General features: G+C 41.1%; 2 protein-coding genes across 8 annotated transcripts in view; both read right to left on the reverse strand.

Annotated features, from left to right (window-relative positions):
• Window positions 1–2,530: 2,530 nt before the first annotated feature.
• On the reverse strand, window positions 2,531–21,611 carry igsf21b (immunoglobin superfamily, member 21b). The gene is made up of 10 exons (XM_067447265.1): window positions 21,303–21,611; window positions 17,331–17,443; window positions 16,224–16,345; window positions 15,979–16,097; window positions 14,864–14,979; window positions 14,242–14,722; window positions 13,668–13,768; window positions 11,308–11,500; window positions 3,239–3,277; window positions 2,531–3,135 (listed from the first exon to the last, which is right to left on the reverse strand). Exons 1-10 carry the CDS (start codon window positions 21,358–21,360, stop codon window positions 3,059–3,061), a joined length of 1,419 nt encoding a protein of 472 aa, XP_067303366.1. The 5' UTR covers window positions 21,361–21,611; the 3' UTR covers window positions 2,531–3,058.
• A 2,267-nt stretch (window positions 21,612–23,878) lies between these two features.
• Window positions 23,879–26,531, reverse strand: part of arhgef10lb (Rho guanine nucleotide exchange factor (GEF) 10-like b) — a 50,892-nt gene continuing 48,239 nt past the window's right edge. For all 7 annotated transcript variants that reach the window (XM_067446328.1, XM_067446326.1, XM_067446327.1 and 4 more), the window contains 2 exons: window positions 25,650–25,772; window positions 23,879–25,155 (listed from right to left, as the gene is read on the reverse strand). In XM_067446328.1, the coding sequence (XP_067302429.1) occupies window positions 24,617–25,155; window positions 25,650–25,772 (662 nt within the window). In that variant the 3' untranslated portion in view covers window positions 23,879–24,616. The remainder of the gene's footprint in view (window positions 25,156–25,649; window positions 25,773–26,531) is intronic.

The raw sequence follows: 26,531 nt of genomic DNA on the forward strand, positions 1-26,531 counted from the left end.
CTACCACCGAATGTTGCTCGGCTGTGAAACATGTTGAAATTATGTATAGTGTGATTTAGAAGGTTAATCCACGAGCAAGAATTTTGATACCGCCTTCAACAGAGGATAGGAATATCAAGTTTCGAGAATGACAAAAACCGAGTTGTTGGAAGGGGCGTACGTGTCCACGTGAAATATGGCGGCAAACAAGAAGGTTGTGAATGGTAATTAGCGATGCAAAACGTATAAACAACTAATTTACAGTTAATGCCTAAAGTTAATGTCATGCCTAAAATATATTTAAATCAAAACACTATAAAATAAATGTAAGAAAACTTAAGTAGCTAATGTATTTACATGACTTTTCCATTTCCTCACTATGCCTCGAATTTGATCATATGCATGGAGCGTTTTTAAAGGGGTTATGAATTGGCTTTTTTATATTGTTGTCTTATGTCAACTTATGATGTTCACGTGTTTTTTACATTCAAAAACATCATAATGAATAAGTAATCTGCTATTTTCTAGACTTGGAAGTAAACTCCCACTGCTATGATTGGATAACAGTATTGCATATTATAATGAGCGTGGACTCCCCAGTCATTACATGTAAGAAATTGTTTTGAAAACTTCCAGTGTGGAAAAATGGCAACCAGAATGATTCACCCACAGGGCTCTCAAAATGTCTTTATCAAACAAAATGATTTATCTCTCATCCACCAGCAATTAATTGAAATGTAATTTCAGGACAATGAACAAAAACCTCAAATAAAAAATAATACTCCAGCCAATGACAGCATGGAAGTTATGTTATAGTTAAACATACACAGTAGATATCAAATGTAACAATGCAATACTATTGCATAAAAATAAAAATGTACTTACATAATTGTGTTGCCTCATCAGATCCAGAAACCACAGCATTGTTTTTTAATCTCATTCTCTCTGCAAATCCAGTGTCTTGTTTACAAACGAATCCGAAATGTGATGTCTTCCCCACGTGAGCTGAATCTTCATTAAAAATAAACTTTAACCATGCGTTTGGGAATCTGAAGGAAGCTTATGGCATGTTTGAAACAAGTTTTATTGCTTGGAAGTTTGATCCGGTTTAGCTCTATGTAGGCCTATGTTATTGATCTGTAACATGTCATGACATGACATGTAGGAGTCGGTGGGCGGGGCTACACAGTTAGGCAGTCTTCTCTGGTTAAAGCTACACTATGTAACTTTTTCCGTAGAGGGCGCCTATTCAAAACAAAAGCACAGCTTGATGACACCAAGTTTGATCTCAGAATCTTGGGACATGTGGTTTCCCTCAAAGCCAGTGGAAAAGAATCGGGATAGGATTGGAGCAGAAATCTTGTTGATGGATGCGGTTATTAATGTTACTGTAGTATGAAGCAGAGCAGGACCGAGTGTTGAGGGAGCTGAGCAAGGCCGCTGGAGCAATTGTTACACAACACATGCCTCACGAGCAACAGAACTTTTATTATGATGGGACCATTTCCGCTTTTCCGGTCATGAGTATGAGGTAATGCAGCTCTGTTTATCATATAAGATACATTTAAGTGTGTTTAAAATGATGTAATGACGTTACTCGCTCAACGGCTGCTGTTGTACACTGCTAAGAGTAAAGCGTTTCTGCCAAATAAAACCATTTGAAATTAAACCACTTCGGAAACCAAGGGTAACGCAAATATGACACAGTTGACATTCAGACGTCCCAGTTCCTTGGTTAAAATAGCAATTTTCTCACAATTTACAAATAGTTGGAAACATTTGGGATATTGTAAGAACTCAACTGAGCAAAATATATAAACCTGACCTGGTGGTTTTTGAATATTTTACTCAGTCTCCTGGTTATAGTGGTAATTTTTTTTTTTTTTAAGTGTTTTCTATCAAATGTTGTATTTCCTACATCTTGAAACGTTTGGTTTAACAAATGGGCACAGTCTCAAAAGGGTGAACAATGTTTATTTTATAAATATTACAAGATGGAAAAATGTTGCGTGTATGTCCAATTACAGACACCATGTTTCTTATGCCAATGTTCCCATTAGCTTGGTCTTTATTGCAATCAGTAAAACTGGTTTATTGGCTAAATTGGGTAATTGCGATAATTGCATTAAAAAATAAATATAACATTTAAAAGTCAACCATTGATGGTTTTGTGCCAATCTACAGCGACTACAGAATGACAGCTAACAGTTCACCGAAAAATGCCCAAGCTGGCTTATCGAAACCCAGAGGTAACCCTAAATATGTTCATTTGAGGACCCAAAATCAGATAATGGATGAACCGCATTCGAAGCCGCCGTAAAATGACTAGACATGCTAAGCTTCTTGATAATCAGAAGGGTTCAGTTAGAATAATGACCTTACTTGGTGGAAGATTTGTTTATTTTGTAATGGGGAAAATGTGAAAACGTAAATTGTTAAGTCATATGAATTGCCTTTTGTATGGATTTCAGCAAATTCCATTTTTTTCTGCAGAAGCAATGACACTAAGCTAGAATGCATTACATAACTGTTTAAGGAACATCTCAGTGAACATCAGCCAAAGGGGTTTATTGCATTTTTTTATGTATAAAAAAGGTGTTCGGTCTGTAGATCTACACTGTCATCTAGAGGTCATATGCAGTAGGTGAATCTGATCCTCAACTTTGCACTCAACAGCTCGGGTATATTAAGGAACAACATTAATGAAATCACATTACAATAAGCTGTTTAGAATGATGAAAGCTGTAATGTATGTCCAGGATTATCTGTATGTGGGCCGCCCCATTCCCCTTCACTCTAATCCTTTTCTGCAATGCAGCTGTGCACAAATACAATGTAGAAAATGAAGTCAAAGCATGAATATGTCACTGTATTGTGACAAAAGGTGCGGAACAAACTGAGCTGAACTTTAGTCACATGGATGGGGTGGGTTGAGCTCATCGTTCTGATTCTGAGCACATATTTCTCTACTGCAATCTCTGTCCTGGATTATAGTGTAGCTGCTGGACAGCTAAAGAGATGGTAGAGGAGCTGACATAGTATCACAGAGGGTACTAATGTAAAGCACATCCCATAGTGCTCATGTTAACTCCAGAGTCAATGACAACAGCAACATCATCAGCGAGGGTCCAAGCATGTCTCCGGCAGAATCGGCCACTGAAAATGATCAACAATCCAACAATTACCAACAATCATTGTTAGAGTTTAGTGTCTAGAATATTGTTGGATATTTTATGTGTATGATGTTTTTGTGCCTTACAGTTCAGATTTTTAGTCTCCTTCTTGATCCTGGGATTTTCTGTTTAAACAAATTTTGTTAACTTTAATTAAAATCATAAAATGTATCAATAAAAACAGAGAAATATGTAACCAAAGTATTTTTGTTATATTTAACTTGCTGATATTCTTGTCATTATGGACTCACACTGACACCTAGTGGTGTGGATACACCATCACACAAAGGTTATCAGTTACTGCCATTGATGACGTGCTCTATCAATGATTAAATTCCTCAAGAGAAAAGGTCCAAAAACAATATCTAGTATATCAAAATGTGTGTAGTATTTGGTAGTTATGTGATTTCAAGATGTGGCTACCCACTTCATGCTTTTGTCGTCATGAAACGAAAGTTGTGATATTCTTTTCTTCCCTATTGTGACATATACAGTGGGTATGGAAAGGATTCAGACCCCCTTACATTTTTCACTCTTTGTTGTATTGCAGCCATTTGCTAAAATCATTTAAGTTATTTTTTTCTCTCATTAATGTACACACAGCACCCCATAATTAAAACTACAGAATTGTTGGCATTTTTTGCAGATTTATTTAAAAAAAGTAAAACATATCACATGGTCTTAAGTATTCAGACCCTTTGCTCAGTATTTAGTAAAAGCACCCCTTTAATCTAATACAGCCATGAGTCTTTTTGGGAAAGATGCAACAAGTTTTTGACACCTGGATTTGGGGATCTGCCATTCCTTCTTGCAGATTGTCTCCAGTTCTGTCAGGTTGGATGGTAAACGTTGGTGGACAGCCATTTCAGGTCTCTCCAGAGATGCTCAATTGGGTTTAAGTCAGGAACATTCAAGAACAGTCACAGAGTTGTTGTGAAGCCACTCCTTCGTTATTTTAGCTGTTTGCTTAGGGTCATTGTCTTGTTGGAAGGTAAATCTTCAGCCCAGTCTGAGGTCTTGAGCACTCTGGAGAAGGTTTTCGTCCAGGATATCCCTGTACTTGGCCACATTCATCTTTCCCTCGATTGCAACCAGTTGTTCTGTCCCTGCAGTTGAAAAACACCCCCACAGCATGATGCTGCCACCACCATGCTTTACTGTTGGGACTGTATTGGACAGGTGATGAGCAATGCCTGGTTTTCTCCACACATACCGCTTAGAATTAAGGCCAAAAAGATCTATCTTGGTCTCATCAGACCAGAGAATCTTATTTCTCACCATCTTGGAGTCCTTCAGGTGTTTTTTTTATTATAGAAAACTCCATGCAGGCTTTCATGCGTCTTGCACTGAGGAGAGGCTTCCATCAGGCCACTCTGCCATAAAGCCTAAGACTAGTTGAGGGCTGCCGTGATGGTTGACTTTCTACAACTTTCTCCCAAATTCCGACTACATCTCTGGAGCTCATCCACAATGATCTTTGGGTTCTTCTTTACCTCTCTCACCAAGGCTCTTCTCCACTGATAGCTCAATTTGGCTGGATGGCCAGCTCTAGGAAGGGTTCTGGTCATCCCAAACGTCTTCCATTTAAGGATTATGGAGGCCACTGTGCTACTATACACGGTACTGTACTGACACTGTACTTAAGTACTTAAGCATTTTTTTTTGTAACCTTTGTCAGATCTGTGCCCTGCCACAATTCTGTCTCTGAGCTCTTCAGGCAGTTCCTTTGACCTCATGATTCGCATTTGCTCTGACATGCACTGTGAGCTGTAAGGTCTTATATAGACAAGTGTGTGGCTTTCCTAATCATGTCCAATCAGTATAATCAAACACAGCTGGACTCAAGTGAAGGTGTAGAACCATCTCAAGAATGATCAGAAGAAACTGACAGCACCTGAGTTAAATATATGAGTGTCACAGCAAAGGGTCTGAATACTTAGTACCATGTGATATTTCAGTTCCCTTTCGGGGAACTCGAGCTGCGTCGAAACGCTGTGAGAACGCCTCTGCGTTAATGTGTCGTGAAGCGCCTGTAGAACCATTCCATCGGAAAAAGATCGATCGTCGGCGTGATGACGTCATCGACCGGAAGCTATAAAACGTCCGTGAAAACAAACAGGAACTAGCTTCTGAGCCTTCAGCAAGCGATCTGTGTGAACCTGTCTGTCTATTTGGTGTTTTTGTCTGTCTATTGAAAGAGTTTTTCCACCCTTTGTTAAATATTCCTTATATTTACAAAAAAGAGAAAATAAATAGATAGAGAAATGGCGAGTGAAAGCAGTAACTTTAAGAGGTGTGTTCATCCCTGCCCACGCTACATCACGAGTGGGGATACACACTCTCTTTGTGTTGCCTGCTTGGGAGCGCAGCATGCCCAGGCAGCCCTCGAGGGGGCTGCTTGCGAGCACTGTGAGCGTATGCCACTGAGAACGCTGCGCTCCCGCCGGGCACTCTTCGAGGAGGGTGCCTCGGCTCGTGTTCCCCGCGGCTCTGGTCCCGCTGCTGCCGAGGCAGAGCGGAGGCTGCAGTCGTGGGGTTCACAATTGGATGTTGCAGAGGGGTTTGAGACGGGCGCTGCCTTATCTCTGCCCTCACCTGCTCCATCCAGCGGTTCTTCTCGGGGCTTGGAAGCACGCATTGCGGTTTCTTCCCCCCCGAGAGAGCCGCCGGTGCTCCAACTATCCAGCTCCGAGGAGGTGGACGTTGAGAGCATCGCGACTGAAGATTCGCCACTTCAGTCCCCTGCGAGTGAGGAGCTCGTTGAGGTTCTAACGCGAGCCGTGGCCAGATTAAATATTGACTGGCCCATAGAGAGATCTGAGGCAGGAAGGAAAAGATCTAGCAAGTTAGATGAAAGATTCCTGCCCGCTCGCGCTTCAGAACCTCAGCGGCGGGGCCTGCCATTCTTCCATGATTTGCACACCGAGGTGGCAACATCATGGAGGAGACCGGCATCATACCGTGTGTTCAGCCCACAGACTTCGGTCTACAGTAACATCATGGGGCTGAAGCACTACGGTTATGGGGCGATGCCAAAGGTAGAAGAGACGCTCGCGAGCCATCTCTCGCCTTCCTCGGCATCGTCCCTAAAGGCCCCGACTTTGCCCACCAGACCATTAAAAACAACGTCGGCAATGGTGGGCAAAGCGTACTCGGCGGCAGGTCAGGCTGCTGCATGCCTGCATACCATGGCTATAATGCAGGCTTATCAGGCTGACCTGCTCAGGGACTTAGATGGACGTGATGAAGTGGGGGGTGATGTCATAAATGAGCTAAGAACAGCAGCTGATCTAACTCTCCGGGCCACCAAAGAGACGGCCAGATGTGTTGGCCGCTCTATGGCAGCATTGGTGGCTACGGAGAGACATTTATGGCTCAACCCCACTGAAATCAAGGAGAGGGAGAAAAGCTTCCTGCTCGACGCGCCGCTGTCTCCTGGTGGCCTCTTCGGTGACGCAGTACATACTGTCACCGAGAGGTTCCAGGAGTCAAAGAAACAAGCTGCGGCGCTAAAGCAGTTTCTCCCTCTCCGGGTCCAGGTCCCTGGGGCTGCCGCTGACATCAGGCAGCCCAAGCCGAGTACGAGCTCCGCTCACAGGTCACAACAAAAGCAGAGCGTCGCCGCTCGAGCTCCCCCTCAGCGCGGGGACGAGGGGCGGCGCTCTCAGGCGAGGCCTTCGAGGGGCAGGGCTGATCTGCGGACAGTCCTGATCGCCAAGAAGGCCTCGTCGAAGCGTTCCTGACGCCAGAAGCGTCAGGACGCTGAGGGTGGTTCCCCCCATAGGGAAGCGGTGTTTACCCCTGCTAACGGTACCCGCTTCCCTATGGCACCCTCGGGGGGCCGCGCTGCCAACCCCGCCGCAATGCCGGGGCGCAGTCGGTCTCCGCGGGCCACCCGAGGGTGGTCCGCACCCCCTCCGGGGGGTCCCCGAGCAGTCAAGTCAGTCGTTCCCTGCCGGTCCGCCGCTTCAGGGCACTGTATTTGTTGCTCAAAATACACCAGAGGCCAGCCTCGAGAGGCTGGTTCCCTTAGTAGATTTTCTAGACGAATGGAAACGTCTATCAAATATATCTCGTTGGGTCCTGCAGATAGTAGAAAGGGGGTACGCCATTCAATTCAAGAGTCGGCCACCTCCTTTCTGCGGTGTCCTACCTACAGAGGTGGGCCCGGAGCAGGCTCTGGTAATGGCACAGGAAGTAGAGACACTCCTGCAAAAAGGGGCTATAGAGAGGGTTCCCCCTCCCAGCAGGGAGTCTGGCTTTTACAGCCGTTACTTCATCGTGCCGAAGAAGGATGGGGGCTTACGCCCGATATTAGATCTGCGGCTATTGAATCGCTCGGTGGCCAAGCTCAAATTCAAGATGCTTACACTCAGACAGATTGTAGCGCAGGTCAGATCGGAGGATTGGTTTGTCACCATAGACCTCAAAGATGCGTATTTTCATGTCTCCATCCTTCCACATCACAGGAAGTTCCTGAGGTTTGCCTTCGGGGGAGAGGCATACCAATATCGTGTACTTCCCTTCGGTCTAGCACTGTCACCCCGCACGTTCACCAAGTGTGTGAATGCAGCTCTGGCGCCGCTGCGTCTACAGGGCATCCGCATACTGAACTATATCGACGACTGGCTGATTCTAGCGAATACAGAGCAGATGGCGGTTCAGCATCGAGATGCTGTTCTCGCCCATATGTCGAAGCTGGGGTTGAGGCTGAACGCCAAGAAGAGTGTGCTTTCTCCGGCTCAGAGAACCACTTTTCTAGGTGTGAACTGGGATTCGGTAATTATGCGGGCGCAATTATCGCCAACACGCATAGCATCGATCCTGGCAGCCGCCAAAGAACAGAAGCTAGGCCGAGCCGTCACTGTGAAACGGTTCCAGAAACTGTTAGGTCTCATGGCAGCAGCGTCCAACGTGATACCTTTTGGCCTACTGTACATGAGGCCACTGCAGTGGTGGCTCAAAACAAAAGGGTTCTCCCCGAGGGGAAATCCGCTCCGCACGATCAAAGTCACGCGGCGATGCCTACGTGCTCTGGTCATGTGGAAAAACCCTGGGTTTTTATCTCAGGGTCCCGTGTTGGGGGCTCATGTTCGTCGCGTAACGCTAACGACAGACGCCTCTCTCACGGGCTGGGGGGCGACCATGAGTGGTCGCTCATCCCAGGGTCTATGGCAGGAACATCAGCGGCACTGGCACATAAATCGGCTAGAGATGCTCGCAGTGTTTCTTGCATTGAAACAGTTCCTGCCCGACCTCAGGGGCCACCATGTACTAGTCAGAACAGACAACACGTCCGTGGTGGCCTATATAAATCACCAGGGGGGTCTGAGGTCTCGTCCGTTGGACAAATTGGCACATCGGATCCTCCTGTGGGCCCAAGGGAAATTGCTGTCAATCAGGGCAGTATATATCCCGGGGGCCCTGAATCAGGAAGCAGACAGCCTGTCGAGACAGGGGCCGAGGCCCGGGGACTGGAGACTCCACCCAGAGGTGGTGGAGCTCCTTTGGAAGGTTTATGGGAAGGCAGAGATAGACCTGTTCGCTTCGGCGGAGAATTCTCACTGCCCGCAGTGGTTTTCTCTGACCCATCCGGCCCCGCTGGGGCTGGATGCCATGGTACAGGAGTGGCCGAGGCTGCCTCTGTACGCCTTCCCCCCGATTGTCTTGCTTCCAGGAGTTCTGGAGAGGGTACGCCGGGACGGGGCCCAGGTACTTCTAGTGGCTCCGAACTGGCCGACCCGAGTATGGTTTTCGGACCTAATATCTCTCCTGGTAGGCTCTCCAATGGAGATTCCGATCAGGAGGGATCTACTCTCTCAGGCGGGCGGGAGATTCCTGCACCCACGCCCGGAGATGTGGAAACTGTGGGCCTGGCCTCTGAGGGGGCTAGGCTCATAGAGGAAGGTCTCTCGACCGAGGTCGTGGAGACCATCCTACACTCCAGAGCTCCGTCCACAAGGAAGCTGTACGCTTTGAAATGGAGACTTTTCTCAGCTTGGTGCAGAGAACGCCAGTGGGATCCAGTTAACTGCCCGGTTGGTACAGTGCTGGAGTTCCTGCAGGAGAGGTTCTCTGCAGGGTTGACCCCCTCCACACTTAAGGTGTACGTGGCGGCCTTGGGTGCCTTCCACGTCCCTTGCAGTGGAGTGTCTTTGGGAAGACACCCTCTAATTACACGCTTCCTTCGTGGCACATTAAGGTTGAGGCCAGTTATGCACTCGAGGGTCCCAGCATGGGACTTGGCCATTGTTTTGAGGGGCTTGTCCGGACCTCCGTTCGAACCTCTGGAGGAGGTTTCGGATAAGTTCCTCACCTTAAAAACTATCTTCCTTTTGGCCATTTCATCTCTTAAAAGGATAGGAGATATTCAGTCCCTGTCAGTAGGGCCCTCATGTCTAGAGTTTGCGCCAGGGATGGTGAAAGCATTTCTGCATCCCAGGCCGGGTTATGTCCCCAAGGTTCCTACGAGCCCACGGGGCCCCATCACTCTACAAGCCTTCTGTCCTCCTCCATTTATGACGTCAGACCAGGAAAGGTTAAATCTGCTGTGCCCTGTGAGGGCACTGGATACTTATGTCCACAGAGCTGCCCTGTGGAGAAAATCAGAACAATTGTTTGTTTGCTTTGGACCCCCTAAGAAGGGGGCTCCAGTATCCAAGCAGAGGATTAGCAAGTGGGTGGTCGAGGCCATCTCACTTGCTTATGAAGCTACCGGGCAGCCATCTCCACTGGCTGTCCGGGCGCACTCAACCAGGGGTATGGCTGCTTCTAAAGCACTCTTGTCGGGGGCTTCCCTCCACGATATTTGCAACGCGGCCGGATGGTCGTCTCCTTCTACCTTCGTCAGGTTCTATGAACTAGACCTGGCATCTACAGTAGGGGCACAGGTACTCTCGTAACCGTGTGCGCTTCGGCTTCACACATACGAGACACTTGGTCCTATGGCGATGTGGGTATAAGCGTTCTCACAGCGTTTCGACGCAGCTCGAGTTCCCCGAAAGGGAACGTCTCAGGTTACGTATGTAACCCTAGTTCCCTGAGGGAACGAGACGCTGCGTCGCTTTGCCATACTCCCGGCGTGTCCGTGATCACTTACTTCAGGCTTTATCAGAAGTTAGTTCCTGTTTGTTTTCACGGACGTTTTATAGCTTCCGGTCGATGACGTCATCACGCCGACGATCGATCTTTTTCCGATGGAATGGTTCTACAGGCGCTTCACGACGCATTAACGCAGAGGCGTTCTCACAGCGTTTCGACGCAGCGTCTCGTTCCCTCAGGGAACTAGGGTTACATACGTAACCTGAGACGTTTTTCTGTTTTAATAAATCTGCAAAAATGTCAACAATTCTGTGTTTTTCTGTCAAAATGGGATAATGTGGGTACATTAATGAGAAAAAAAGGAACTTAAATGATTTTAACAAATGGCTACAATATAACAAAGAGTGAAACATTTAAGGTCTGGATACTTTATATACCCACTGTATATCCTATTCAGATGAGGATAAAACAATTGTTGCAATATTGTCCTGTTTAACACTGTGAAGCTGCTTTGAAACAATCATCATTGTAATAGCGCTCTATAAATAAAGTTGATTGACTGATTTAAACATATTTTAAAAACAAATACAATTTTCTTTATGTATATCAAGATACAGGTGCTGGTTTTCGTAGTGAGATTAGGGCTACGAAAACCAGCACCTGTATCTTGATATACATAAAGAAAATTGTATTTGTTTTTAAAATATGTTTGTCCATAAATGGTGCATTTTTCATTTCAGACTTAAAGATTTAATGTTATGCATGTTGGTATTAAAAAATAGACTTTGGCTATATAATATGATTCTACTGATCAAACACTGTGATGTCTTTTGGAAATAAACAGCTTACAGCTATTTAATCTCACTGAACAGTATGGGGCATTTAATTACTGAGTACAAACAAAACACTGAGAGAAATAAGGATGTTTGGGAATGGTCTGAACATTTTAAGGCATGCGAATGCTGGATATAGACAAAACACACTGTGTTTTGAGTGTCAGATGTGAATCCAGCATTGTGAGGTATACACATCTTGGGTAGAAACTGAACAGTATGAGACATCTGAGTGTTGGCTGTAGACCACTTGATTAATTTCTGATGCGTCTGATACTGACCAAACACTATGAGGCGGGTGTGCGTGTTGGTAGATCCCAAAGGGTTTTGGACCGTGCAGCGGTACATCGTGCCGTTGAGCTCAGCTGGGACTCTCTCCAGAACCAGTGCTTTACCAAATCTCTCTTCAGTTCCATCCAGCAGAGGTCCTCCCACACGTGTCCATGTGAACAGAGGCTCTGGAAACACTTCATTCTGCAGCACAAAGAGAAAGCCTAAATATTCATTCGACACTTAAAACATTTTAAACATACCGGTATTTTGGTTACTCAGCACAACTTGCAGAGTATATAGCATATATTTTTATGCATTCAAGAGAAATTACAAACAAAGTTAAAATATTCATAAGAGTAGCTTGGGAGACCTAATTTAAATAATTAATATATATTTACTAAACACTGTTTGCAGTATTCATTTGCTCATTTTATATTTGAAGAGAATATTTTTTTTTAAATGTAAAAGAAGCTCTCAGACATCTAAGGTCAAATATAAAACATCAAAAGCATTTTAATTATGTAGTTCAACATTACCAAAAGATATTGGAAGGCTTTATAATAGTTAAAAATTAACTGTTGCCAAATATAAAACAACATCCCATACATTCAAATTAGAGTAATCAAAAACAAAAACATCCAACACTGCTACTGTTAAAGGCTTTGTTCACCCAAAAATTCTGTCATTAATTACTCCCTCTCATGTCACTCTAAACCCCTAAGACCATTGTTCATCTTCGGAACACAAATGAAGATCTTTTTAATGAAATCGGACAGCTTTCTGTCCCTCCATTGACAGCCATGCAACTGAACTTTGATGCTATAAAAAGTTCATAAAGAGATCATAAAAAAAACTAATGGATATGAATTGAGTGGTTTAGCCCACATTTTCTGAAGAGAAAATCACTCTATATGATGAACAAGTTGAATTTAGGCTTTTATTCACATATAAATATTGATCAGCTCACACAAACTGAAGCTCAAGCATGTTCGCATGATGTGCAAAAAACAATGAGGTTCATTCTCGTGTTACACAGCACGTTTGAGCTTCAGCAAGACCCAATGAGGTTCATTCTTGTGTGTTACACAGCACGTTTGAACTTCGGCAAGACCCAATGAGGTTCATTCTTGTGTGTTACGCAGCACGTTTGAGCTTACACAAGAACCAATGAGGTTCATTCTTGTGTGTTACGCAGCACGTTTGAGCTTACACAAGAACCAATGAGGTTCATTCTTGTGTGTTACGCAGCACGTTTGAGCTTACACAAGAACCAATGAGGTTCATTCTTGTGTGTTACGCAGCACGTTTAAGCTTACACAAGAACCAATGAGGTTCATTCTTGTGTGTTACACAGCACGTTTGAGCTTACACAAGAACCAATGAGGTTCATTCTTGTGTGTTACACAGCATGTTTGAGCTTCGGCAAGACCCAATGAGGTTCATTCTTGTGTGTTACACAGCACGTTTGAACTTCGGCAAGACCCAATGAGGTTCATTCTTGTGTGTTACACAGCACGTTTGAGCTTACACAAGAACCAATGAGGTTCATTCTTGTGTGTTACGCAGCACGTTTGAGCTTACACAAGAACCAATGAGGTTCATTCTTGTGTGTTACGCAGCACGTTTGAGCTTACACAAGAACCAATGAGGTTCATTCTTGTGTGTTACGCAGCACGTTTGAGCTAACACAAGAACCAATGAGGTTCATTCTTGTGTGTTACGCAGCACGTTTGAGCTTACACAAGAACCAATGAGGTTCATTCTTGTGTGTTACGCAGCACGTTTAAGCTTACACAAGAACCAATGAGGTTCATTCTTGTGTGTTACGCAGCATTTTTGAGCTTACACAAGACCCAATGAGGTTCATTCTTGTGTGTTACACAGCACGTTTAAGCTTACACAAGAACCAATGAGGTTCATTCTTGTGTGTTACGCAGCACGTTTAAGCTTACACAAGAACCAATGAGGTTCATTCTTGTGTGTTACACAGCACGTTTAAGCTTACACAAGAACCAATGAGGTTCATTCTTGTGTGTTACACAGCACGTTTAAGCTTACACAAGGACCAGTGAGGTTCATTCTTGTGTGTTACGCAGCATTTTTGAGCTTAGACAAGGACCAAGGAGGTTCATTCTTGTGTGTTACGCAGCACGTTTGAGCTTACACAAGTGGTTTGTTCTCATGCGTCAAGCAGGTTCAGCTTCTTTTTATGTTTGCTTATCAATGTTTATTTGTGAATAAATTATGTGAGTAAATGATGACAGAATTTTCATTTTTGGGTGAACTAACCCTTTAAGTTGCATTACTCGCAAATAATGTATTTGCACCACTTCATATTCTAGAAACATTTCTCCTTTCATGATTGTACCGCTTTGGGCCCCATTTGGAATCCCTCCACTTTGATGCGAACCGTGTCTCCTACTTTCACTCTGCTTGGAGCCACAGAGAGTTTCGGGCCTTTTGGAGCAGCTTGTAAACAGTGAAAAATGAAAGTGTTGTCATTATGTCATAGGAGAGAGGGAGTCAGGGTGTTCTATTTTACACAAATAGTACAGAAGTTTAATGTCAGCCATAACATGAAAATAATTATATGTAGGTTATATTGTCTCAAATAAATTATGAATAAAAGACATAAATCAATCTTTTTGAAATGGTTTTAAAGTGAATAATGTAACCATCATATCATTATAATGTACAGTATAAAAAAAGGATATTCATTTTTAAATTTGCTAAAGATTACATCTAACTGTGGTTACATCTGAAGATAGGTGAGAGTTGGATGACTGCAAAGGTTATCTAAATGTAAAAAGGGGAAAATGAAAAACTCTAATACCAGCTGATAACCAATATGGTATCAATAAATGTGCACCTCCTAATAAACATACATAAAAAACAGAGCCCTCAGTAACTTTATCTGCTAATGTATATAAGCTGACACTCACAGAGCGTAACCTCTGCCTTCATGGGCATGGATAGAGCCGGGTGCTTGACTTCACAGCTGAACAGAGCCTCATTGTCCAGTTGTGGGTTCAAGTGCCAGGTCAGTATAGCTTGGACCTCCATAGTACCATCATGAAGCTCATACTGCGTGTGGTTGAAATAGTACAGTGGGCTTGAGCTCAGCACCCAGCGTGGAAACTCTCGGCTGATCACAGTCTCTGGGATGACTTCCGTGGTGGGACTGGGTTCCTCATGGTCAGGGACTCCAGACGTGTAGCTGCGCTGGGGCCGATCTTTATCCACACGCACTGGTTCGCTGTGAGGGCCCAGGAAAGAAAGAGACTTCTGCACTTTTGTATCATCCAGTTCTCGGCTGATAAGCGGTTGGTTATCCTTGGCAGCAAGCAAGCCTCTGTTTTCCACTTTCTCTGAGGATGTGAAAGGATGGACTTCAATAAGCTCTCCATCCCTCTTGAAGTACACCTGCATTTGGGGAAAAAAATAATAATTATAAATCGACTAAAAGGAAATGAAACACATTTCCATTTAAATAACCGTTGCTTTGTACAAGTCCATCCTTATTTAAGTTTTAATTTAGAGCTTGTGTTTTATTCTTCTACTAACCACAGGGGCAGGTTTTCCTCCAGTTACAATGCAAACAAGCGTGAAGTTTTGTGCCTCGTAGCGATTGAATCGAGCTGGCTGATTTGCTGCCTCGACAGATATTGATTTTGGTGGAGCTGAGAAAAATAAAGACATTGAAAACCCGTAAATCGATAGCATCACTACAGCAATTCAAAGAGATCAGGAGAGATGGCAGCAAAGTAATTATTAGTATTTTTCCCTCTCAAGGGCACTTTTGTGCTTCAGATCTCAAGCTAGGAGATCCTCATTTAATGAGCTTTCAGTTTTAGCAAAGTACGTTAGTAGACAAGATTTAGATAATTTATATCATAATAGCACAATCTCTTGATTTAAGTCAGTAATCCATGTGAAATCTTCAAGATGATTCCTTAGCTGCTATTAATTAAACTCGACTTTGTGTCTCACTTACACGTCACAGCAAATTACTGTTGAAATGTATTAATTTACAAGTGCATGCATAGGGAAATTGCATTAATACCCTGCTGAATTCCAAGGCTTTCACAGGCGTGAAGGCACATGCACAGGCAAATAAAAAAGAGAGATATGCGACTGAGAATGTGAAATCTTGGTTATGATATCACATTTAGGCCACATTATTATTAAGCAAAAAACAACAACTGTTCAAGCCTCTTTTTTAGTAATTAATCATTAATATCCTATTATAATTATTACATTTGATTATCTTTAAAACGCTCACTCACAGGACTTTAGATTCAATGATTAGCATTAAAGGGATAGTTAAATTCTTTTACTCACCCTCATGTCGTTTCCAACCTTTCTTGTGTGTAACACTATAGAGAAGATATTTTTTGTTCATACAATGAATGTTTTCAAATTAATGTTCTTCAGAAGAAATAGTCAAACAGGTTTATAACAACATGAGGGTGAGTAAACAATGACAGATTTTTCATTTTTGTGTGAACTATCCCTTTTAAAGTCTAACATAAAAGGCAGACACTAACAGCTGCAATGGGTTTTATGCTAATGCAACCAGATACTGAAGCACATCAGTGTGTTGTTTTAAAAAAAAACTAACAACGATGCATCAAAGTTCTGTGAATTGAACTGTGAATGATGTTTACACATGAACCTACACATGACATTAAGAGTGATGCTCCCAGATGCCAAGACCACCTTCTCTCTAGATGCCCTGTCATAGATCCCCACGTGGCATTCATATGGTCCATCATCTTCCATCTGAACCTCAGGGAGCCTGGGAACATTGAGGAACAATCTGTCTAAACACCTAACAGCAGCTATAAAAATAGCATGGTACGTGCTGAGAGGAAAGCCATGTAATATCCATTATAAACTGAGCTCTGCTGGGTATAACTTTAACCTGACAGTTGACTGGTAAACAAGGTCCTCTCGTCTGCGGAAGTCCTCCATGTGAGAAAAATTGGTGTTGTACATGGCGTCGTAGGTGAAAATTTTCTGTTTTGAGGTTCCACCTTCTGTTACCTATAAAACAATGACAATATGTTCTATCAGGGTAAAAGTTGAAAGAAATCAAATTTACTGTTTATAGTTAATGCTTGATTTATCTGCAATAATTTATTTTATATGTCTAGCTGCAACATTTGGACTAAAATCATGCTTATAAATCATGACACACGATCCAAAACATGAATCAATACGCTGATTCATGACCGTTTGAATCTTTATTTGAGGTTTGAAAACAAATTCGGAAGAGAAGACAATGCTGAACAAAGTCATAGTTTTTGGTTATTTTTGGACCAAAATGTATTTTTGATGCTTCAAGAGATTCTAACTAACTAACTGATGTCACATACGGACTACTTTGATTATGTTTTTATTCCCTTTCTGGACATGGACAGTATAGTGTGCCTACACTTGGATACGCTGTCAGACTAAATATAAAATATCTTAATCTGTGTTCTGAAGATGAACGGAGGTCTCACGGGTGAGGAACGACATTAGGGTGAGTCATTAATGACATACATTTCATTTTTGGGTGAACTAACCCTTTAAGTATAAAAACATTTTTTGGGGTCACTATTAGTTTCTAACCATTGTATCGTTTTCAGATGAGGAGAGAAGCAGTGAAGTTGATCATTTATGATTTATAATACATTGCAAATGATGTGCCAAGAGTTTTATTTAAAATGTCAAGGAAGTGTTGGCATGTTGATTGAATGTTTTATCTGTTAGCTCAATCTTTCCACACATATGGCTCTGTGTGACAACAAAATGAAAACAGCTAGTCCTAAAGTCACTGAGGCATTCAATCTTAATCTTGAATATATTTTCATACTTTGACAGGTTTTGTTCTCACAACGTCAGTTTGCCAACAGAACAGCAACCAAAAGAGTTTGAAAAAGTGCAAAAACTGGCACACCGAAAAACAAGTGATTATTTTATTTTTTTCCCAAGATGCTGAAATAAAAGCCGTATCATGCAAAGATGAAGCTCGGACCCCACTTACCCGAAACCACACAATCTCTCGTAAATTGCCATCCGTCCTGAAATTGCACTTCAAAGTCACTGTGTCCCCCATAACCACAGGAGGGAGAGGCTCAATGGTGACTGTTAAATAACCTGGAAAAAGATAGCAGTGTCACTTCCTGAATGCTTTATTACATTCTCAAATTGCACAGCCCTCTTTTAAAATCCAATTCAAATTACGAGCAATGAGACCCAGCAAAATTACAGTGCTCTCCTCATTTCTGAAACCATTAAGTCATAAGTTAGCAAAACCGAGTGCTTTTGAAGAACTCGATATAAACCTCCCCCTGAGAGGGCATGCTGCAACGACAGTGAAATTATAGCCTGTAATGAGCTCTTGATCCAAGTTGTGAATATTTCAGATCAAAAAGCATGATTGCAAAAACAATATGATGTTGCGAGAAGTCCACGTAGTCTCAGTGCTACATTTCATTAATGTTTAATCTCCACGTTGCAAGATATAACAAACTTTCATCAGCAAATACCAGACAGGTTTCCCTAGTTATCTATTATTTAACAAACTCTGCTTGTATTGCAGACAATGTTAGTATCAAACAATTATCCGTTATTCAATCAAAAGACATTGATCCAGAAAATATTATCTAAACAAAATCCCCGGTTTCACAAACAAGGCTTAAATGGTTAGTTCACCCGAAAATGAAAATTCTTACCTTAATTACTTACCATCTTAATTACTTATGTCGTTCGACACCCGTAAGACCTCGTTCATCTTCAGAACACAAATGAAGATATTTTTGTTGAAATCCGATGGCTCAGAAGGGCTCTCTATTGAACCAATGTCATTTCCTCTCTCAAAACCCATAAAGGCACTAAAGACGTCGTTACAAGGTCCATCTCACTACAGTGTCTCCACAATAATTTTATGAAACGACAAGAATAGTTTTTGTGCGCAAAAAACGAAATAACGACTTGTATAGTGATGGTCCAATTTCAAAAGCCTCTGAGCTTAATGAATCAGTGTATCGAGTCATAGTTCAGATCACCAAAGTCACGTGATTTCAGCAGTTTGGCGGTTTGACGCGCGATCCGAATCATGAATCGATACGCTGATTCATAAAGCTCAGAGGCTTCGAGAAGTTTTGTTTTGAAATCGGCTATCTCTTTACAAGACATTACTTAGTTGTAGTTTTTTGCGCACAAAAACTCTTCTCGTTGCTCCATAAAATGATTGTACATCCACTGTAGTGAGATGGACCTTGTAACGACGTCTTTAGTGCCTTTATGGGTTTTGAGAGAGAAAATGACATTGCCAATGGAGGCCTTTCTGAGCCATCGAATTTCAACAAAAATATCTTCATTTGTGTTCCGAAGATGAACAAAGGTCTTACGGGTGTCGAACGCCATGAGAGTGTGTAATTAACGACAGAATATGCATTTTTGGGTGAACTGACCCTTTAAGCTAGGGTTAAGACTAAAATGCATATTTTAACTGAAAGAAACTTGTACTGACATATCTTAAAATTGTCATTGTAATTTTTTTTGTGTCAAGGAGCACACAAGTAACATGTTTTTCTAGTGTATGTTTATAAAAGCTACTTAAAAGTCCTAATTGAACTAAAGCCTAACCCTGGCTTAATCTAAGCCCTGTCTGTGAAACCGGGCCTATATTTACATTGCCGACAGTTTTATAGTTTCAAACAACTTCTATTTTACTCTAATCGCTTCAATGATAAAATAGACAAAACAAAACAAATACATTATTAACTAAATGAGACTAAACAAAGTAAAATACGCTATGAAAAATAAATAAACAACAGACTTTCATCTGACAGGTATGATATATTGCAATGTCTACATTGTCTGTTTTGCAGAGAATATTTACACCACTTTGATGAATATATAAAAAAAACAAAAATAAAATAAAAACTAACCAATGCAAAATACACTACAAATGCTACATTTCCAAATGCCATCTGTTTTCATCTGTCTAGAATGGATTTGAAAAGATGTTGCACACACACATTGTTCAGCGCATTACAGTATTGCATAATGTCTGTCACAAGGATGGATTCTTTGTGTATTTGATGCTTCAACATCTAGAGCTACATTTCATCTCTTTCACGTCTTCAATCCATCACTGCATCTGAGCTATGTCCCTGTCCTAATAAAGAGATAAGGCTTATTTTACAATTGTTACTCACATTTTTACCAACATCAGACAGAAAGCATGAAATGCCTCTGTGTCCCGAACACCCGTGGAAAGCAGCCGTGTCTTGCTGAGTGCTGCAGTTACATTGAAAGAGTCACCATGTACCGAGCGCAGGCATCAGAGTGGGAGGCAATCGGCCTATAATCTGTCACAAATTCACTGACCTACAAAATCCCACTGCTTCACCGTATTGGCTTTTTTAAACTGTGACGTCAGTGAATGGATTATTTTTTTTTCCAGTGTGTTTTTCTTCTTTCTCTAATCCATGGTATTTTTCTCCATCAACCAAGCGATTCTGTAGGATGCCCCACTTGCGGCACAGGACACTGTCTGTGTCCTGTGATCCTCAGCCATTTACTTCTTCATGCCTTTATTTATTAAGCAAATGCTACAAAGTGCCCTTTAGGAGGCTTAGTACGTGGAGGCCATGCACATTTTAAGGGTTTATGACATTGCCTCTCAACATAAGCACATTTTATAGACTGGAATAATCTTGGAAATTAGATCAAACCATTCTCTGGTCAAATGTCAAAGTTGGCTGGGAATGTTAATGGTGATGTGCATGGATTAGTTGGACCACTGAGATGATTTCAGTAATCTATTAGATTATGTAAACAATAAACATGCATAAAAAAGCATATCAAAGGTGTATCAAACAAAGATGTCTATGGGCTTTCACAAGAAGGTTTAACATTTGTGTTACCTATATGAAGATGATCAATGAATTGTACAATCTGAAAATTTCAATTGAGTTACATTAAAAAATTGATCAAAATTCATCAATGACATCCGTTAAACAGTTTGCTAGGTAACCATACACACTGAGGCACCCACTACACACCTGTATTCACATTAATGTTGGATATGAGTTTTTAATTACTTATTATTAAAACTGTACATTTGGTTTGCTGTCAATCTTTCACAACAATTAAATATATGCTGTAAAGTCAAGCCTTTACCAAACTCATAAAAGTAACAACATAATTTAAATACTGTGAACTTGTCACTCCAAACTTTATTTAACAATGGCTAAGTAAAGGTACCATTCTATGCAATATGATAAATGTTGCAAAGGCTTGGATAGGTAAACACTTAAAATACTTAAAGATAAACTGCATTCATATCATTATAAATAAAGAAACATTAAGGACGCACTTCCCAAAGCATCTGTAGCATACCTCTAATATGATCTGACTGGTGACATTAAGTGCTCGACTCATGGGAATGAGGCATGACATGATGCTAGCCAGCATGATTGAGTTACAGTAAGGAGTTGTAATTACTAATTTATGTCCAGAACAAGCAGTATTTTTCTCTTATGCATGCATAGGCGTAACTATTACTTACATAATATTATATACTAGCTTGCTACCTTAGACATTCCTACACTATTGTTCAGCAATCAATGACCTTTCATTATTTCAAGTGCAGATAACCCTCATAAATCTGGGTCAGGACAAAAGATTATCCTCAAAATAACCACCCATTAAAATCATTAGACAAGTGCACCTGAGTTTAAAGGACAAGCCACCTCAATCGTGCAATCAATATAACATTCATGTAGAGAGGAACTTACTGAAGCATGTAAACAGTGCAGATATGCTTTAGGTGGTTTGGTATTGATAGCCAACTAAATTCTTTAACGCTGTACAGTGTAAAGTTAAGGACACAAATGCATTCAGTCCAAAGTGTAGACAAACAAAACAAAAAACAATATCAATATGACTTCTCAAAACAGCTGACTGCTCACATCATGCAGCCTATAATTCAGTTAAAACTTACCTATAACGAAATCCAGTAGGTCAGCACACAGGAGCAAAGATAAAGTAATTATACTCATCTCTTTTGTCTTGTTTTATTATCACTCAGTGGCGCAAGTGTGTCAGTATTCCATCTTAATATTATGTTTATGTCATCCTCCGTACAAAGCTGAAATATTGAGTAACTCGTCGCGATTCTCCCTGTGATTTCTCATCATTGTGTGGTTCTAAAGGAGCAGGAGCAGCAGCAGCAGCAGCAGCATCTCTCCGGGCTCCGTCCGTCGGGCGGAGATTCACCAAAGCAACAGATTTGAATGAATTCATTCTCTCGTGCGCGGCCACGCGCGCCCCCTGCCCCGAGCGCGCAGTCATTAACTCTCATACTCACACTCGCTCTTACACACATACTTGCGCGAGCAATAGCTGATGAAATAACTGCCAGGGATAAACACTTAAGGCTCTTATTTACGTATTAAGGCACAATAAAACGCTCTTTAAAATTGTATTTAATGTGTTTTATCAATGTGCACATTTTTCTTTAATATGAACATATTATTTGGTTTACTTATGTACAAGGATTATTAATGCACAACATACTGATAAAGCAAGCCAAATTTACGGATTGTTAGTTAGGCAGGCACGCACACAAACACAACTTATAAGGGTAGGCCTACATGACATTTAGATAACCCTCTGTGTATTGTGATCAGGATCAGGTAAGACATTCTTCAATAGAAACTGCCTGGGTTATTTTTTCTCTCTCTCAGCATGGACCCGTTAAAAATAAATAAATAAATAAATAAATAAATAAATAAATAAATAAATAAATAAATAAATAAATAAATAAATAAATAAACAATGCAACAGAAAAAAATTACCAAAAATGATTCAGATATATTTTTTTCCACTAGTGGTGCAGGACACTGTAGTTCTAAATAAAGTAAACTGTGACTTACCCAGAAATTCTTCATACAGTGGACTACCAGTAAAACTGACAAAATATTTGGGATCAAAATGATCCAGACACTTTGACCTGACAATGTTTTGCTTAATGTTTTTTCTTTAATTGCTAATGCGACCTTTTACACCACAGACTGAACGAAATGAAGCTTTGCTTGGCAATTGGTTGATCTGAATTGGTATGATCTAATAGTGTACTTAAATTTAACAGCTTACAGCTGATTGGTTGATTGTGATCCATTACATCACTTTCTATCAAAGTTTTATCTGACATTATCAAAATGAATTTGTTCTGACAGTTTAACTCTGAGTTCTTGTCTTTTTCTTTTTTTTAACCATATATATGTATATACGTGCATATATATACACACAGACTCTGTACAGTTTAAGTGTGTGTGTGTGTGTGTGTGTGTGTGTGTGTGTGTGTGTGTGTGTGTGTGTGTGTGTGTGTGTGTGTGTGTGTGTGTGTGTGTGTGTGTGTGTGTGTGTGTGTGTGTGTGTGTGTGTGTGTGTGTGTGTGTGTGTGTGTGTGTGTGTGTGTGTGTGTGTGTGTGTGTGTGTGTGTGTGTGTGTGTGTGTGTGTGTGTGTGTGTGTGTGTGTGTGTGTGTGTGAGAGACATAGATTCTAATTCTAAATGTTTTAATTTCAATATTCAGGGTTTTTTTTGCATGCATTTTATGCTGTTCAGTTCAGAATTATATATTAACAATTAATGGTAATGAATTGTAAATAGACAGCAAAATGCATAATATACTGTATTTAGATTTTTTTTACTATAGATATTTATGGATGTATGTCTAAAATGAGCAAGAATTATAAGTACAGTTATTGGCACATCCTCCATAATCACAGAGGTGTGAACATTGTGCTTCTATTTAAGTTTTACAAAGGAGGGGCATTATCTTGATCAAGTCCTTCAATTAGCAATAATGAGTGTCTTGATTTCCCACCAGACACAAAGCAATCAAACATCTTTAATTAGAAGCCTTTGATGTAAACGTAGTTTACAGCTCCTCAAACTAAATGAGGCTCCTTACCATCCACACCACAAAAGAAACTTATTGTCATAGAGAAAAACACCATCCTCAAAGTAAACCAAAGTTTCTTTTCTGCAAACATAATAGTTTTTATATTCAATAATGGACTAGCTTTAAGCATTTCATCAGAGCATGAATTAAACGCATCCTGTCGTTTACTTAAATAGCACAAGAGGAATAGCACAAAATGAATAGATGAAATAAGCACACATCCTGCTTACAAAATATATCTATCAGAACGATGAATGACAGCTCCTTTAAATCCTGACAGGTCAGTTTTACTCCGCGTCTGCCAGAGATGATTTGGCATCCTCTTCACGTAGCACTAGTGACACAACGTGCATATATTAACCGCTGCCTGAGCTGCGCCATACTGCGTTTGCTGATATGTTTACCGTGAGAGCTGGCAGTGGCTGTGCAGAGATAAAAGGCTGAAAATATGCTGAGATTCAACATAAAATATTACTCTGTTGTATTTATTTACAGCAGGTCTTCACACACAATGCCATTTCAAAACCATTTAATGTTGAGTCAGTTCAAAATCAAATAATTTGCTTTTAAATTTAACAAAATAGTAATGGAAAATTGCAGAACCTTCAATCATAGTAAATATGATTTATTTATTTTAAAAAGTGACATTGCGAACGATGAGAACCATCAGAAACAAGTACCTACACAGAAGACTGTTTTTACAGTTTTGTAAATTTTACACTAAAACAACATTAAAACACATTTAAATAGACTGACTTCAAATATTCAACTATCTTAGTTTTCTGTGCACACCACTTTGGTGGTGACGCATAAAAAATATATTTTATCCTTTAAACAAGAAAGAATTGGGTCACAGCCAATACTCAGATACATACTAAGGATTACTTTATGTATTACATCTGAAAAAACAAACAAAAAAAACATAACACTTACCCTGTTTTACTTGCATGCAGATGTGATATAATTAAATTCAATCATTTGGTGGTATCAGTCACTAAGTAATATTTTCAAGAGGTGCAATTATTTTATATTTAGGTGTGATGCATTATCTAGTCAACTGAGCACATGCTATTATTATGACTGATGGATACTGAATGGTGCGGTTGTTCATCAACTTAATATTCCAGTTCAATCTACAGCATTTGTGGCATCATGTTGATTACCACGAATAAAACTTGGCCCTCATTTACCTAAAAAACCTTCTGGAAGAGAAGTGGAATAAATAATCCTCATAAACCATTCAAATACAGGCTTACAGTCCTTAGTTTGTCCTTCAATGATCCAACAATCCTCCATCACTGCAAATACACATTATGAAAGCCAAAAGATGAAGAATTAATAACTTTCTCAAACTGTGATGGGCAATTGCCAGACCATGAGCGTGTTCTCACTGGAGTCATGGGAGTTAGAGGGGCTAGCAAGTCGACGGAACCCTTTTCCACCGGATATAACGGCGGTTGAAGTCACTTTCTCCCTACGTGCCGATTCCTTAGATGAGGGCCCGGGCCCTCTGACCCAAACATCGGGGTCATCGCTCAGCTCATAGATGGAGCCGTCCTCTAGGGTGTGCTCCGGAGATTCCTGGGTCGAGTCGGATGATTCTTCGGGCCGGGCCGTCAGGAGTTTTCCTGGGAGCTGAGAGGTAGACCGGAGGTGGTACTGCAGCAGCACTCCTTTGGCTTTAGTCTCTCCCTGAGAAGAGCCATCTGCCTGCTGGAGGGACTCCTGAGAGGAATTTGTCCCCTCCTTGTCTTCAGCTCCACTATTTGAATCTGCACCTTCCGTGGCAGAATCTCGCTTCAGGAAATCTTGGGATAAAACACTGGAGGTGGCCAGCATGAATTCAACAGGGCCGCTGTGAGCGTTGAGTGAGGTCATCCCTTTTCCTGATGAGAAAGAGGGACAGTTTTAGGCACTTTTCCACCCTTGGGGTGAACGGATCTAAGAATGGTAAGGAACGGTTTCAGTTCTATTTTTCTAATTGAGCCTGGTATGGCACAATTACGACCCGTACAAATTCTTACGGCCTGGAATTCTAAGCATGCACAAATTAATAATTAAATAAAGGAAATATTTTACTTTACATCTCATGATATCACATGTAAACTCGCAGACTATACAAATGTTTGTGGGTGATTTGTTTTCCCTCATGTGCATAAGAGGTTTGCATTACCAAGGAAATCAACTGATGCATTTGTATAACATTTCAAAGAGCTCTGTTATCAGCCCTGCAGTGGAAAATGACACCGTATCCGTACCGGCTGGCCCTGATCGGCACGGAATGCAATGGTTAAGCAAAGAGAACAAATCGGCCCGATGGTGGAAGAATGGCCTTTGCTTTTGTTAAAAAATTAAGGCTTGGATGCAATATGTGGCTTACCTGTTATTTTGGGGATGCCCTCCAAACTGGGCACTGGCAGAGTTACAATAATGCCCTGAGCTGTGCCCACCCATAGCAGCCCCTGACAGATGAGCAGGCTGGTTACACACACAGCTTTTTGACCTATGAAAAATAAAATGGATAAATTGTCACCTTTAATTAGATTTCTTTGATTGTATCCATTTTTGTATCCATTTTATTTGTTATTGCCATTGCCATTTTATTGTATTATTTGTATATATATATATATATATATATATATATATATATATATATACAAATAATACAATAAAATTTGACATCCCTGCACTTCCTGCTGTAGTCCAAACCAGCCGTTCGCTGTAGGCTTTGAAAGGGAACTTCTGTTAAATAAAATATCTCGCTTGGCATTGAACTTTGAGCTTTATAATTTTACAGGTATTATTTATGCTCTAAAAGCAACAAAGTTTGAAAGATGGAATCGCGAAGAACGGGACCTTGGATGGCTTCTACAAATGGATAATGATCCCAAACACACCTCAAAATCCACGGTGGATTACATCAAGAGGCATAAACTGAAGGTTTTGCCATGGCCTTCACAATCTCCTGACCTCAACATAATTTAAAATCTATGTATCAACCTTAAAAGAGGAGTGCGTGACAAACAACCTAGAAATCTCAAAGAACTAGAAGACTTTTGTAAGGAAGAATGGGCAAAGATACCTCAAACAAGAATTGAAAGACTCTTGGCTAGCTACAAAAAGTTTTTACAAGCTGTGATACTTGCCAAAGGGGGCAGTACAAAGTATTAACTCTGCAGGGTGCCCACACTTTTGCAGACGCCATTTTTTTGTTTTCTGTTATTTTGAAAGTGTAAATGATGGAAATAAAATCTAACTTTTT

Source organism: Pseudorasbora parva, chromosome 6 (genome assembly GCF_024679245.1).
Source record: "Pseudorasbora parva isolate DD20220531a chromosome 6, ASM2467924v1, whole genome shotgun sequence".
NCBI lineage: Eukaryota > Metazoa > Chordata > Actinopteri > Cypriniformes > Gobionidae > Pseudorasbora > Pseudorasbora parva.